At 36.9% G+C, this 15,404-nt stretch overlaps 2 protein-coding genes across 9 annotated transcripts in view; one reads left to right on the top strand and one right to left on the bottom strand.

Moving 5' to 3' along the window:
* The window catches only part of SPDYA (speedy/RINGO cell cycle regulator family member A), a 39,952-nt gene extending 38,941 nt beyond the window's left edge, over positions 1-1,011 (top strand). For all 8 annotated transcript variants that reach the window (XM_081484286.1, XM_081484283.1, XM_081484284.1 and 5 more), the window contains one exon: positions 701-1,011. In XM_081484286.1, the coding sequence (XP_081340412.1) occupies positions 701-789 (89 nt within the window). In that variant the 3' untranslated portion in view covers positions 790-1,011. The remainder of the gene's footprint in view (positions 1-700) is intronic.
* On the bottom strand, positions 669-12,959 carry TRMT61B (tRNA methyltransferase 61B). The gene is made up of 7 exons (XM_081484273.1): positions 12,239-12,959; positions 9,558-9,660; positions 6,507-6,697; positions 2,702-2,793; positions 1,967-2,193; positions 1,174-1,251; positions 669-1,089 (listed from the first exon to the last, which is right to left on the bottom strand). Exons 1-7 carry the CDS (start codon positions 12,947-12,949, stop codon positions 1,046-1,048), a joined length of 1,446 nt encoding a protein of 481 aa, XP_081340399.1. The 5' UTR covers positions 12,950-12,959; the 3' UTR covers positions 669-1,045.
* Between the last annotated feature and the right edge of the window lie 2,445 nt (positions 12,960-15,404).

The following is a 15,404-nucleotide window of genomic DNA, read 5'->3' on the forward strand; positions in this document are numbered from 1 at the left end:
TTCCACATAATGAAAAGTATGTAAAATGTTTTTTAGGATATGTATATTAAGTAGTTCTAGCCTAAGAGATAAGTAGCATTTATCCTTATAGGCACTACTACTTCAAAACCTATAAAAATCTATATTTAAACAATAATTCTAAGCTTATGTTTATCTGTAAAATATGGATAACCTTAAGGATGAGCAACACATATTAAATAAAAAGACATTATAAAGTCCTTAAGACATGTAAGGCACATGGTAAATGCTAAATGACTGGTGCCTATGAATAACAAAATCTCATCCTAATTAGTTCATATTTATAAAGTGTATCTCTCCAAACTTTTTTTTTAGCTGCACCATGCAGCTTGCAAGATTTTAGTACCCTGACCAGGGACTGAACCTGGGCCATGGCAGTGAAAGTGCCAAGCTCCAACAACTGGACTGCCAGAAAACTCCCCAAACATTTGACTTATATAACAACAGAATAATTCTGATGTTCTTTCAAACTGTTAAAATAGTGAAGGGCAAAAGAGATTCAAGCATTGTTACATCTTTTGTTACAATTTTAAAGATAGTGATATCATTATCAGTTTTTTCCCTATTATTTACTGTAGCCTAGACTTGTTATTTTTTAAGATACATACAAGCCATTAAGGTATATATTTAAAATACACAGGTACATAAAATTTACCTCAAAATGCATATTTTATTTTGGTAGCCAATGACCATCAATCAAACAAAGAAAAGAAAACTAATTTCATGAAGAAAGATAAATCTATGGAGTGGTTTACAGGAAGTGAAGAATGAAATGGCTCAACTAAACCAACTTGGAATCATTTACTACAAAATGCCAAACTGCAAGACAAGTGTCAAAATGGGACATCTAAACAGTTTTGAAATGTTATATGTTTTTCCAGCTTTTATTACTTTTCAAAGTTACATGTAAAAGTTATACAAATCATAGTGATAGCTGAAAATACCAATCTATGAAAGTAGTGATTTGCAATATAAAGTTCTATTTTAATACTTTTCAAGTCTTCAAATCAGTTGTCATCTGAGGTACTCAGCTAAGTTGTGGTTTGCATTTCCTCAACTTGACAAGAAAAGCTAAATTAAGGGGAGAAAAAGGTAAGGTGATTGCAATAATGAGAAGAAAACACCATATAATATAGCCTGAAAAAAATTACTCACCTGTATGACCAATTTGCCAGTGTACAGGTCTAGCAATATAGGGAAACAATCCACAGGGAAAATCAGAATGTGATTCTTCTGTTATAGAACAAAATATGTATTATAAGCTACATAAAATATTTGATAATTTGTTTACAAAACTGTTAAACAACAAATTACTGTCCCTTTCTTGTAAGTTTTTTCTCTCAGATTTTTTTTTTTTTAGTGTTTATTTTGCAGCTATTCTGACAGTTATCTTACAGAAACAACTGGTCGAGGATTACATGATAAACTTTATATATGGTTTTATTACCAAATGAATAAGCCCATATCATAAATCAATAGATGTCTGAAAACTTGTTTATGGTCTAAATAATGTGTACATATAATAAGGAACTAAATTTAGTTCCTGGAAAAATTCCAGCAGCATACTAGAAGTTGCTTTTTGGAATATTAGCTATTTGCATACCAAGTCCTATTAAATTCTTTCCCTTCAGTGATAATCACTGATCTAAATTTAAAACATTCTTTAGTATATTTAAAGTATTTCATAAGCCAACCCCCTTGTCACAAATATGAATATTATAAGAAGTTCAATTCTTCAAAGGTATCAGAGTTTTACATAAAAGGCATGAAAAGTCATGATTTTTTCTCTTAGTGATTTTAACTGAACAGAATAAATACATTTCAATTTCCATAGGAAAAAAATAATAAATCCCTGAGAAATATTTTTATAATGTATTGCTCATACACTCAGGAATGTATTCTCCATTTATTATTGCAAACACATGCGTAAAATAGAATTGAAGCTCACCATGGTCATCATATTGAAACATCTCACCTTCAATTCTAATTTTTTCTTGAGAGTGTACTTGTAAGTCTGTGTTGATTTTAGGTTCTACTTTTTGAGCTAAAATTCCACTTTTCTGTCTTGCAAGGCAAACCAACCAATCTCTGACAATAACTTCACTTATCTTTTCACATGAGAGGGCAAGTTCACAGATGCGAATTCCATCTAAAAGTTCAATAACCTGTGTGATGCTTTCAAAAAAGTGAAATATGTACTTTAAACTTCTACTAAGCAATAACTTTATTTTAAGTTCACTATACCTCTTATCCCAATTTAAATGCTATACTTAAATCAAGACAGGGAAAAAAAGTAAAAATGCAAGTTAGGGCACATAAGAGAATACTAAGTAAAAAAATACAGATTACACTTTTAAAAACTTTTCTTCTAAATTGTCAGGAGAAATAGCCATCTTATATTACTGTTTATGTAAAGGATGATTTAACCAGAAATATAACTAAATTTGGGACATATGCTCTTTCATAACAGTTTTACGAGATAAAATATACATCTAACTCAGTTACAAAATGAACATTTTAGCCTAATATTTAAAACAAAAGTGTGTTTAAAATAACATTAAACTATGGCTGATTTATGTTGATATATAGCAGAAACCAATACAATATTGTAAAGCAATTATCCTCCAATTAAAAATAAATTTTAAAAAATAACATTACAAAAAAGAACAGTCACATTACTCACTTTGCTAGATATACAGCACATATACCACCCTGTTTAAGATTTGGGAATAAAACAGGCAAAGCACCTTGAGGATTCAACATATCCAAAGCTACCTATAGTGGGGAAAGAGAATCAGACTGAGTTTTATTTAAATAAAGCATGTATTTTCTTTTCTTATTGTGGTGAAATGATACACTTTGGGAAAGCAGTTAAAATACCCAGTTAAAGTATTTCACTTTTTAGAATACAGTACTGATGATGATCATTTTACTTCTCTCAAAAAGGCACATTTATTATTATACATTTTGTCATAATTCTTGACTACATAAAAACTGTAATGGCAAGTCTTGTACTTGACAGTATTGATAATACAGGAATCTTTAGCTACTTTTATACATACACATACACACACACACAGAGTTTCCCCTTGAACAACATGGATTTGAACTGTGCAGGTCCACTTACCCAAGGATTTTTTCAATAGTAAACACTACAGAACTACACGATCTGCAGTTGGTTAAATCTGAAGATGTAGAACCCTTTGATATGATGGAACCATGGAGAGGGAGTCCTGACTGTAAGTTATACTCAGATTTCTGACTGCAAGCAGGATTGTTGCCCCTAAACTTCGTGTTGCTCAAAGGTCCACTGTATATATAAAATTTCAATGCTTTATTTCTGCTTTTTGCAATAGAAATTCACACTATCTCAAATGTGCATTTTTATGTTCAAAAGAAAACTTCTGAATATTAATTTTAGAGATTCTAAAATATAAGAATCATGTCCCTTATTTCTTTACTCTTCATTCAATTGCAGAATACAAGGCTATATACTCAAAAGATGTCAAATGAATACAATGAGTAAGTGAAATTTTCAAAAAACTTTCATTGAAAACAAAAATAAATAGCCAAAATAGAAAATAACTGACTTACTGATAACTCCAGAAATCAAATCTAGTTGGCACATCCTTAAATTTAATAAATTAGAAAGTATTCTCTTTACATGTTTTTTAAAAAAAATTATAATGGGTCATCATTCATTAATAATTTATTAACCAAATATTTATTGAGCAACTTCCATGTGCCAAGTATCTTGCTAAGTGGTAAAAATAAAATGGGAGCTTACATTCTATTTTGTTTCATAGGAACTTATATTCTAATTAAGGGATAGGCATTAAACAAAAATTCAATGAATATGTAATTCAGAGAATAATGAGTGACATGAACTATAGGATTATAAAGGAGACTATGAAGGATACAGTGACAGGGCAAGGAAAGGAAGTGCTATTTTATACATAGGCTGGTCATGAAGAGACCTGAAGAAAGTGATTAAGCTCACCCTGTGGACATTTATGGGGGAAGTGTACTCCAGATGGAGAGAAGAGCAAATACAAATGCTCTGAGGCTGAAGCATTTTCTGGTGAGTCTGAGAAGGCCATCATTGCTGCAGTGGGGACAAAAGTGGGAAAGTGGCAAGAGAAGAGTTCTCAGATGATGGGGATGTGGTGGAAATGGGGGAGGGAAAAATTATGCAGAATCTTACAGACTTTAGCTTTACTCATGAAGAGAGAAGCCACTGGAGAGTTTTAGACATGATCTGACTTTTTAAACTTTTTTGAGTGTGGTAAACATACCATAAAACTTGTCATTTCAAGTGTATAGTTCAGTGACATTAAGTATATTCTGACTTGGGCAAGGAAAGATGATGGTGGCTTGCAATAGCAAATAGCACTGAATGTGATAAGACAGAGCCAATTAGAATTAGGATTGGCTGTGAGATACGAGAGAAGTGAGGATAAATTCAATGTTTTTAGCCTAAGCTACTGAAAGAATGGAGTAAATTTTCCTTATTTACTATTGAGGAAAATGACTAAGACAATGGGAAGAACAAGCTTGGGGAGAAATATTTGAGAATTCAGATTTGAACACGAGTTTAAGATGCCTATTAGATATCCAAGTAAAGTTCTCAATGACTAATCAAGGGGCCAACATTGTGGACATAAATGGATTTCTTTGATTGTAGTCTTATTATTTTCAAGGGCCAAAAGTCAGACTACCAAGCAGCCTGCCAATCCAAAGCTCTATTATACTCAGCCAACAATATTACCATTCATTAGCCACTCAAATCAGAAACTTAGAGTCATTATTTTCTTTACCTTGAATTCTCTTTTGAGAATCTGTAGGGTTATGATGCTTCTGTTTGGATTAAAATTACCCAGTCCTACAAATCTATCTCTTAGTATTTCTCAAATTCATCCTACTGCTAATGCATAGAAACCAAACTTATTGGTTACCAAATGATTAACGGGTGGGAGCGATAAAGTAGGAGTTGGGATTGCCAGATACTAACTATTATATATAAAATAGATAAACAACAAGGTCCTACTGTATAACACAGGGAACTATATTCAATGTCTGTTGTTGTTCAGTAGCCCAGTTGTGTCCAACTCTTTGCAACTTCATGGACTTCGGCACACCAGGCTTCCCTGTCTCTCACCATCTCCCAAAGTTTGCCCAAGTTTATTCACTGAATCAGTGATGCCAACCACTCATCTCATCCTTTGTCACTCTCTTCTCCTTCTGCCTTCAATCTTTCCCAGCATCAGGGTCTTTTCTAGTGAGACGGCTGTTTTGTATCAGGTGGCCAAAGGATTGGAGCTTCAGCTTCAGCATCAGTCCTTCCAATGAGTATTCAGGGTTGATTTCCTTTAAGATTGACTTGTTTGATTTCCTTGCTGTGCAAGATATTCTCAAGTGTCTTCTCCAGCACCACATTCAAAGGCATCAATTCTTTGGCACTCAGTCTTCTTTATTGTCCAGCTCTCACATCCATACATGGCTACTGGAAAGACCATAGCCTTGATTATATGGACTTTTATTGGCAAAGTGATGTCTTTGCTTTCTAATACACTGTCTAGGTTTGTCATAGTTTTCCTGCCAAGAAGCAGTCATCTATTTGCGATGGAGTGGTGGGACTGGATGCCATGATCTTAGTTTTTTTAATATTGAGTTTTAAGCTGGCTTTTTCACTCTCCTCTTTCACCCTCATCAAAAGAGGCTCTTTAGTTCCTCTTCACTTTCTGCCATTAAAGTGGTATCATCTGCATATCTGAGGGTGTTGATATCTCTCTGGGAAATCTTGATTCCAGCTTGTAACTCATTCAGCCTGGCATTTCACATGATGGATTCTGTATATAAGTTAAATAAACAAGGTGACAATAAACAGCCTTGTCATGCTCCTTTCTCAATTTTGAACAAGTCAGTTGTTCCATATAAGGTTCTTACTGTTGCTTCTTGACCCGCATACAGGTTTCTCAGGAGATAGGTAAGATGGTCTGGTATTCCCATCTCTTTAACAGTTTTCCAGTTTGTTGTGATCCACACAGCCAAAGGCTTTAGCATAATCAATGAAACAGTGGTAGATGTTTTTCTGGAATTCCCTTGCTTTTTCTATGATCCAGCGAATGTTGGCAATTTGATCTCTGGTTCCTCTGCCTTTTCTAAACCCAGCTGTGCCTCTGGAAGTTCTTGCTTCACAAAACTTTGCGAGTTACAGTCCATGGGGTTGCAAAGAGTCGGATACAACTGAAGTGGCTGAGCATGGCATGCATGACACAGGCACATTTATTAACAACTCTGGCACCTAATTCCCAACTCTGGCTCTAAATCCCACCACAATATTAAAGGAAAATACTCCTCCCACTCTTAGAAATGGAAATGGGACAAATAATGAAGGAAGATCCTTTTCCTTACAAAAGAAATGTGGTCTTTGTTTTCTTTGTACTCAGTATTAGGTAATATCATAGGACCCACTTTGGAAAACTTACCGCATCCAATGTTAAAGATTTTATGTCCTCGGTTGCTCCTAAAATATCCTTATGAATAAAATCTACATTGTCTGGCCACTCTTCTACATGACTTATTTTCCATGAATCACGCCAGTGTCTATAATTCTTCATAGCCAGTTTGTGGTGGTCCTTTCGAATTTCAAAACTTATGACTCGTCCTTGTGATCCAACTTAATTAAAAAAAAATTATGACAGTACATGGTGTAAATCAGTTTATTAAAAATGTCAAAAATATATTTTTCAAAGATATTACATGGGTATGAAAAAATAATTCAAGTGGTTCAAAGTTACAAAAGTCTCTGTCCTGTCCCAAATCTCCAGTCAGTCTCCCTCTTCCCTCCCAGTTATTTCCCCTTTCCAAAATAGTCGGTGCCTCCACAAGTGTGCCAATATCTCTTTTTCTGTTTTTAACACACACTGTGTCCCATCATACATACTGTCCTGTACCTTTCTTCTTATTTACCAATGGCATTTCAGTAATTAACGATCTACTGCATTTTTTAAAAGAGCTATTACGTTCCCTTCTTTGGCTGTTTATTTAACCAGTCACCTGCCAAAGACCATTTAGCTTGTTTCTCATCTTACACTATTACAAACAATACTGCAGTGACAATTATTTTGCCTAGGTCTTTGTAAACATAAGCCAGTTATATATATAGGATAAAGTCCTAAAAATGGAATTGCTAATTCAAAGGATATGTGAATTTTTTTTATTTTGAAAATTATTACCAAATTGTTCTCCAAAAAAATGATACCAATTTACACTTGACCAATAATGTATTAGAGCACCTATTTCTCCATACTCTCTCCAACAGTTATCAAACTTTGTATCAACCTAAAAATTGCATATAGTTTATCACTGTAGTTTTAACTTGCATGTCTTTTGTTAGGATGAAGTTAGGCCTTTTGGATACTTAAAAGATACTTGGGGCTTCCCTTGGGGCTCAGCTGGTAAAGAATCCACCTGCAATGTGGGAGACCTGGGTTCAATTCTCGGGTTGGAAGATCCCTTGGAGAAGGGAAAGGCTACTCGCTCCAATATTCTGGCCTGGAGAATTCCATGGACTGTATAGTCCATGGGGTCACAAAGAATCAAACAAGACTGAGCGACTTTCACTTCACTTTCAAAGATACTTGTATTTTTGTGTGTGTCTGAAAAACTTTCAAACTATCACAGTAATACTGCAGTTTCACAGAAAACTACTACATTTTAAATACAGCAATTAATTTTCTATCCGTCTCTATACGAGGTGATGTGATTTGGAGGCTGTCCCAGGTCCATCAGTCTATAGTTAAAATGAGTTTAAATTCCAGCATGTCTCTTTAAAATATAAGTCCAGCTGTAATTCATCATGTTACCAAGGGATAAAAATTAATGTTAATAGTAGCATAAGCAAAACGTTTAGAAAATTGTGGAGCAAAAATATCCACCCTGAAGGTAAATAGCAATGATTTCTTGATCACTCATAGGTTGGGATTATTCATGCTATGTGACACTCCTCCAACACTATAGGTATTAGAAATATGGACACTCCTACCTCACAAACTTTTATAAATTCACTTTGTCAAATGCATTTAGTAATCAGTCACAGACTGTGAAGAAATGGCTGCCTTTAACTATACACAGAAAAGAGTCCAACAAAAGATGTGAGGAGCCGAAAATGAATTTCCTGACCCAGTATAAGCAGGATTATGTTTATATGTGATGACATTAGGTCAAAAAACAAAAGGTTTAAGTTTAATTCAGTATATGTCTACCTGTAATCTTTATAAAATCTACCCACATACACCTACAACTGCTCTAACAATGTTTATTAGCTAAAAAAGAATGCACTAATAAAAACAACATGAATGATTTAAAAAAAAATTTATCCAAAGAGAGTGCTGTCTATTATTAAGTGAGAAAGGGAACACTGCAGAGGCAGTCAAACAAGCCAAAGCAACCTTGACAATCAGAGGAATTCAGTGGCCAAAAGGAGCAGTAAGCAGCTACAACAACAGTAACCAGAATTCAAGTGGAGGTAACATGAACAGATATTTATGTTTACTACATACCTCTTGATTTTTGACCTTCAAGCAGTACTTTAACCAACTGACAATTTTTAGAGACTTTCTCTAAGAAAGGAAAATTCTTCATGATCTAGTTTTAGCTTAATAGTTTAATTAATTTATTCATGAACAATGATAATTCTTTGCCTCTAATAGTATATGACTCTTGCCAGCAGCTGACAGCCCTTTTCCCCCTTCTATAGTTTCTGATACTGAGTATTCATTTGGCACTATTATCAACAAAAACATGTACACATGTGCACCAAAAGACAAGCACAAGAATGTGCAGAGGAGCACTGGAGCACTGTTTACAACATTCAACTCAAATGCCCATCAACAGCAGAATGAACAAACTGTGCTTTACTTATAAAATGGCAACTAAAATGAAATAACCACTGCTACATATGATGACTGAGCCTCACAAACAGAATGTTGAATGAAAGTAACCTGATTCAAAAGTGTACAGTACTAAAGGATTCCTTTTATGTAAGATTCAAAACAGGCAAAACTCATCAATGGTGATTAAAGTCAGAGTAGTGGTTACCTTCTTCAACCTTTGGATAGGATAAGGACTGAGAGGGATTTGAGAAAGTTTCAATAGTACAATAATATTCCCTATCTTGATCTGGGTAATAACTACATGAGTGTGGTCACTACATAAAAATTCACTGAGGTATACACTAACGATCTGTGCACTTTTCTGCAGCTGTGTTATGTTCTAATGAAAATTTCAGTTTAAAAAAAGAGCATGGAAGGAGCAATAGAAAGCAAACAGAGAGAGGGTTAGACAGAAAATGACTTGAATAAATGTACAAAATAGAAAAATCATTGCTTACATTTGATTTCAAGGAGAATGCTCTCTATCACAAAGTTATGTGAACATTTTCTGAAACATCTGTATCTATTTAACTTTCTGTTATTTGAACAGATTGAATGTTTTCTTTGTCATCTAAATTCAATTCATTTACCCTAATCTCTTACCTGCTTTGGATAAAAATAAACTCATTCCACCAGAGCCGGAGCCAGCTTCCAAAACAGTATCACCTGGGTGGATATTCATCATCGACAGTATCATATTTATATCCTATGATTGAAATACAGCATGGGTGATTGTGTGGCCAATAAATATGTACTAAGCACCTACTCCTTCGAACACTATGTTGGGCTTGGAGAAAAGTGGAGGAAAAAAAAAGGATTAAACTGGCCCTTTCTACCAGGAGTTTATAGTTTACTTGACAAAATGAGAGATTCAGGAATCGATTAGCAAATACAGAAGGACTTAAGTATAATACTGAAATTACAGACAATAAGTAACATTAGGAGCTCAGAGAAAGGAGAGAAATCAGCAGACCACCCTAGCTTAAAGACATAGAAAATTTAAGGAAACAGTCACAAGGTAGGGACAGCTTTCAACAAAAAAGAGGTAGAATAAAACACAGTCTCCTCATCTGAATCCAGGCCAAAGCATTTAAACTTAACATGGTAAGTAACTAGGATGTGTCACTGAGGTAATATAAATGGCATTTTATAAAGATTAATCTGTTAGGGCAATACAGAATGTACTAGAATTGAGAAAAACTAGAGGCAGAAAGACAAATTAGGAAGTTATTACATAATCTGCATGAAATGATGAATTCTCATTTAGAATTAGGATACCAGGAACAGACAGGAGGACACATTTGCCAAGCTTTATAACTAAAGAATTGTTTTGTTAACAGGAATATCATGGATGATAGTAGTAATAGCTGTTTATTGAAACTTCACCAGGTGGCAGGCTTCTGTTAACTATGCAAACTGCTCTCAAATATTATCTTGCTTAATCAGAATAATAATGAGAAAATGGCCACCATTGCCATTATAAGGATGAGAAATCAGAAAGGTTAAGTAATTTGCCCAAAGTCACACAGCCAAGAATTAAGTGGGCAAGTAATACTGATGCTGAACTCCCCAACACCATGCAGTTGACTGTTACACTATTCGTTATACATGCTATAGAGAGAAAAATGTAAGTGTTAGCATTTATTTCAACATTCCCCTCAATAGCAAACCTTTCGAAGTTGCTAATAAGCAGCATATCAATTAAGTTTTTACTATCTTTTTCTTCTCTGGGAAAAGCTGCAGTGAAAATTCTACAAAAAAATATGATCCTCTGTTGAATCACAAGAAAACTGTGTATTAAATATGGGTTTGGCTGCATAAGAAACTATTAATATTTAACAGGTACAGTGGTCCAACTGAAAGCCAAAATGTATTTTCTAAAATGATGGACTAACACTCGAACCAAATGATACATAGACACATAATATTTAAGGTGTACTCTTCAAAAAGTTTCAGTCACAAATTCAAAGCCTTTCAGACACACATATCCTTTCCCATCTGTCAGGCACATGGGAGCACATGGGAGGGGGCACAGATAATTTCACACAGGAGTGGGAAGCAGCTCCAGCAATCATTTTTCAATGAAATGCCCACGAGAAGCAGTTCTGTTTCCTTGGCTCTTTCATATAAGACATAGAAACACTTCATTATATATCACAATGTAATAATAACAGAAATAAATGCACAATAAACATAATGTGCTTAAATCAACCTGAAAACAACCCCCCCACCCGTCTGTGGAAAAATTGTCTTCCATGAATCCGGTCCCTGGTGCCAAAAAGGTTGGGGACCATTGCACTAGGACATGAGGTCTATGTTGAGAGCAAGGACTACAGTTCACCACTACACCTCCCTAAGATAATGCCCTGAATGTATAAAGTTGGTGGTTATTTGCTGAAGAAATAATGAATGATTCTTCATCTAGGACTGGAGGAAGAGTTGTTATAATTACAAATGAACATTGTACTCAAGGACAGTGACTATGATGAATGATTAAAATAATCCACTAGCAATGGATATAAGACTGTGACAAGGAATTGGTAGGTAATTTCCTTTAAAGAATATCCCTTTTATGTTTAGTGTCTAATTTTAGCTGTTTTAATACAAACATTTTTCCTTAATGATAAAAGCATAGTAATAAATCTATTGTTGATAAAATATATTTTGGTCACCTGATGCAAAGAGTGGACTCATTGGAAAAAAATCCTAATGCTGGGAAAGACTGAGGGCAGCAGGAGAAGGGGGAGACAGAATGAGATGGTTGGATACCATCACCGAATCAATGGACATGAGTTTGAGTAAACTGAGACAGTGAAGGACAGGGAAGCCTGGCATGCTGCAGTCCGTGGAGTTGCAAAGAGTCGGACACAGCTTAATGACTGAACAACAACCTATAATAACTTACCTCAGTAAGTATGATGCTTAAAATATCACCACAGTGGTACTAAACAATTGTCCCCAAGAGTTCAACATTCTCTTGAAGGCTGAACCTGCAAACTTAAGTATTATGGGGAATAAATGTACATTCTTATTAAATGCCTAGTGAGTCCACATCACTCCATAATACTAAGTCACTTTACAGATCAGAGAATCGAGGCTCCCAACTTAAAATCTGGCTGTTTCTTCCTAGAATTAGAAATCAAAAAATATGTAAAAGTTATAGCTATTGGTTTAAAAAAAAAGTGAGAATAGAAACTTGAAACATTCTGGGAGGTGCTTTAAGTACATTAATCAGGTCTGCAGTAGTGCATCCGTTTTGCTCTTAGTAACTCCCATGGCATTACCTTAGGATACGTTATGGCAGGCCCTCTTTGCATCAGTAACACATAATCCTCCAATGTCGGCCTCCTCAGCATGAAGTGCTTACCAGAGGAACTCCTCAGAATCTGGCCGGGGAACTTCCCCACGATCTCGTTGAAAGAGACTGTTCCCCAATTACTATTTAAGTGTCCGGCGTTGCTCAACCTAAATAATTTTTTAAATTGTGTTTCTCTCTTCCCAGTCTCAGCTAAAATCAGCTCCCCAACCCGAAAAGGCACCACTCTGGAAGCGGACCAGGAAGAGGAGACGTGAAGGATTTCGTCCTTGGTGGCAGGCTGGACCAAGGCGGGCACTGAGGGACTCCCGGATCCCGAGTGTGCAGGATCCGACTGGCCCTGGTCTCCACTCGAACCTTCGCTCTCTTGAGGGGGTGACTCCTCTCGCGGCGTCGGGAGTCCGAGGCTTTCCAGCGACGACAGACATCTGGTCCCAAGTTCCCGGACGCGGGGAGGGAGAGATGGAGGCGAGTCTGCGCTTGGGGCTTTCCTCTGTGCCGCCTCGCGCTCTCCTTCATCTCCCGTGTCTCTAGGTGAGGCTTTAAAACACAGTAACCGGCCTTTCTCGAAGGACTCTCGCTCAAGACGGTGCAGGAAGAGACAGGTCCCGAATCCTGGGAACCTCTGGAGGCGCCGCAGCGGTAGTAGGACCAGACCCACACACCTGGTCGACAGCATGACGATCCGCGCAGGCGCAGGCGCTAGCGAGTGACAGAAGGCCCGGCGAGGCTCTGTCTCTCGCCGCGCGCAGCAGTGACGCAGCCTCCCTCGGCTGGACAGCTATTGAGCGGGAAGAGCTCGGCTACCTCGCCTGTCTCCAGAGGGGGCGCAGTAACCGCCCGTCCTCGCTAAGTAACTGTCCCATGAGTGGGTCCCTTTCCTGCGCGGGGGCGCGTTTTCCTCTTTGGAATGTGTTCAGACTAAACAACTGACCGCTGACACATCTCCACCAGCCTCGTCCGGGAACGAGAGGATTAACAGAGACACAGCCTGTCAAAGCGCTGTCTAAGCTGAAGTCCTGTATCACAGTTAGCTCGCTAGTCATCAGGAACAGGAACGTCGCTCAGTCACCATCAGTAAAACTGGCCGCGAGATGTGTTTTTACAGATTGCTTTGTACCTACCACCTGCTGACTGTCTCTGCTTTCCCCGCTGACCGCCTCCATCTTCCCCTGGTCTTAGCGAGTCCCTTTTGACCGGGCTCTGACCACTTGCATGTCCTCCCCAGGCCCTGGGAATAGGCCACCCTAGATTGAAGTGATTGTATCCACTGTGTGCTCATTTAACAGAATTGTCTTCAATAACTAAAATATAATGCTTAGTTTAAGTATTTTACCCTCCTCAAAACTAAGCAAAATTTTAGTGTCTTAAAATGGGAAAGTGAAAGTCGCTCAGTCAGGTCTGACTCTTTGCGACCCCCATGGACTTCTCCATGGAATTCTGCAGGCCAGAATACTGGGGTGGGTAGCCTATCCCTTCTCCAGGGGCTCTTCCCCACCCAGGAATGGAACCGGGGTCTTCTGCGTTGCAGGCGTAGTCTTTACCCACTGAGCTATCAGGGAAAAAAGACCTTTGCTAAACAGGAGTGGCAGAGTAGAGGGATGTTATAGGCTGCATTTCATTCCCCACACCACCCCCCACCCCCAGCCCGCTAAATTCATGCACTGAAGTCCTAACCTTAAGTACTTCAGAATGGGACTGTATTTGGAGACAGAGTCTTTAACCAGGTAATTAACTTAAAATGCCATTAGAGTGAGTCCTAATCCAGTATGACTGCTGTTCTCATAAGAAGAGATGAGGATCCAGAGGGAAGACCATGTGAAAACATAGGCCGAAAATGGCCATCTACAACCAAGGAGAGAAGACTCGGAGGAAACCAGACCTGCCAATACCTTGATGTTGGACTTCTAGCTTCCAAAAACTGTGAGAAAATTAATTCAGTTGTTTAAGAAAAAAGAAAGAATTGACTGTGCTTTCTAATACTCTCTTACTGAATCTCGTAAAAAATTTTTATTTCCAGGTTCCCCCCCCCAATTTTTAAATAAAAATGAATTTAACCCTGAAAACTAAACAAAATTAATAACGGGGGGAAAGTTATCTATAGAGTCCAAAATCTCACCTGACATTAAATATCACTAACTTTTTTGCTTAATATTAATTCAGTCGGTAAAAGTTCATTGAGGGTTCGACATTACAAGGCACATTAGATATTTATTTCATATAAGTTTACAACAATCCTGTGTCAGAAATAAGTATTCCAGTTTTACACATAAGAAAACTGACCCAGGAAGATTAAACGATTTGGGCAATAGCCCATAGCTGACAAGTGGCATGACAGGGTTCCCTATCTAGGTCAGTCTGGTTCAGCAGTCCATGCTCTTTGTACTGCAACACCCCTTCTCAAAGACTAGTCAACAGTACAACTGAATTCAGAGCTAGCATGGGAATATGTTCAGAGGGCTACTAATTCAATTTAAATTTGAGAAGATAAGTCTTGTTATTACTTTCAAAGACATAAATTCTTTTTAATCTGTGCTTTCTAAAACATCAACCATTGTAAACTCCATCATCAAGACTTCTCTCTTTTAATCTTAAACATGAAAAGACAAAACAGCCCTGCTCTCTCCCGTCCCAACTGCATGTGTCACTTTTGGTTTCGATTTGTTTTAAGAAAAGTTCTTTTTATTATCACTGCTAAATATGGGTCTGAGTTGGAACCTTCTGGATCGTAAGCCTTACAATTGTTTTAAAATTTATCATTCCTACTTTATTATCTCTTAAATGTTATTTAAGATATTTGGATGTTATTTCAGAAGGAGTAAGAATTAGAAGGTATGTTGACAAAATATGGGAAGTACATTTAAATACATAATTTCTGAAATTGTGAACAGTAAATGGCATTCCTTTCTTTCTGTTGTTTGAATAACAAATACAGTGATATAAATATTTTGTCCTACACACATCTAAAAGTACCAATATTGAGTATGGCTGCTCAACCTCCAGCCGTTTTATCCCAATTCTAGTCAGTAGGAAGGGAGAAGGGGGAAGAAGGTCATGCCCTCTTTCCCTAAAAACAATTTCCTAAAAACACATACATCACTTCTGCTTACATTTCATTCACCAGAACTTAATTG

Source organism: Giraffa tippelskirchi, chromosome 4, assembly GCF_054371585.1.
Source record: "Giraffa tippelskirchi isolate mGirTip1 chromosome 4, T2T-mGirTip1v1.2.pri, whole genome shotgun sequence".
In the NCBI taxonomy this organism is placed as follows: domain Eukaryota; kingdom Metazoa; phylum Chordata; class Mammalia; order Artiodactyla; family Giraffidae; genus Giraffa; species Giraffa tippelskirchi.

Coding starts and splice junctions, on each gene's coding strand:
- TRMT61B (XM_081484273.1), bottom strand. CDS start 12,949: ATGCTGTCGACCAGGTGTGTGGGTCTGGTCCTACTACCGCTGCGGCGC. Junction 2,794..6,506: donor AATCTTTAACATTGGATGCG/GTAAGTTTTCCA, acceptor TCCCCACTATAG/GTAGCTTTGGATATGTTGAA. Junction 1,090..1,173: donor CTGGCAAATTGGTCATACAG/GTGAGTAATTTT, acceptor CCCTTAATTTAG/CTTTTCTTGTCAAGTTGAGG.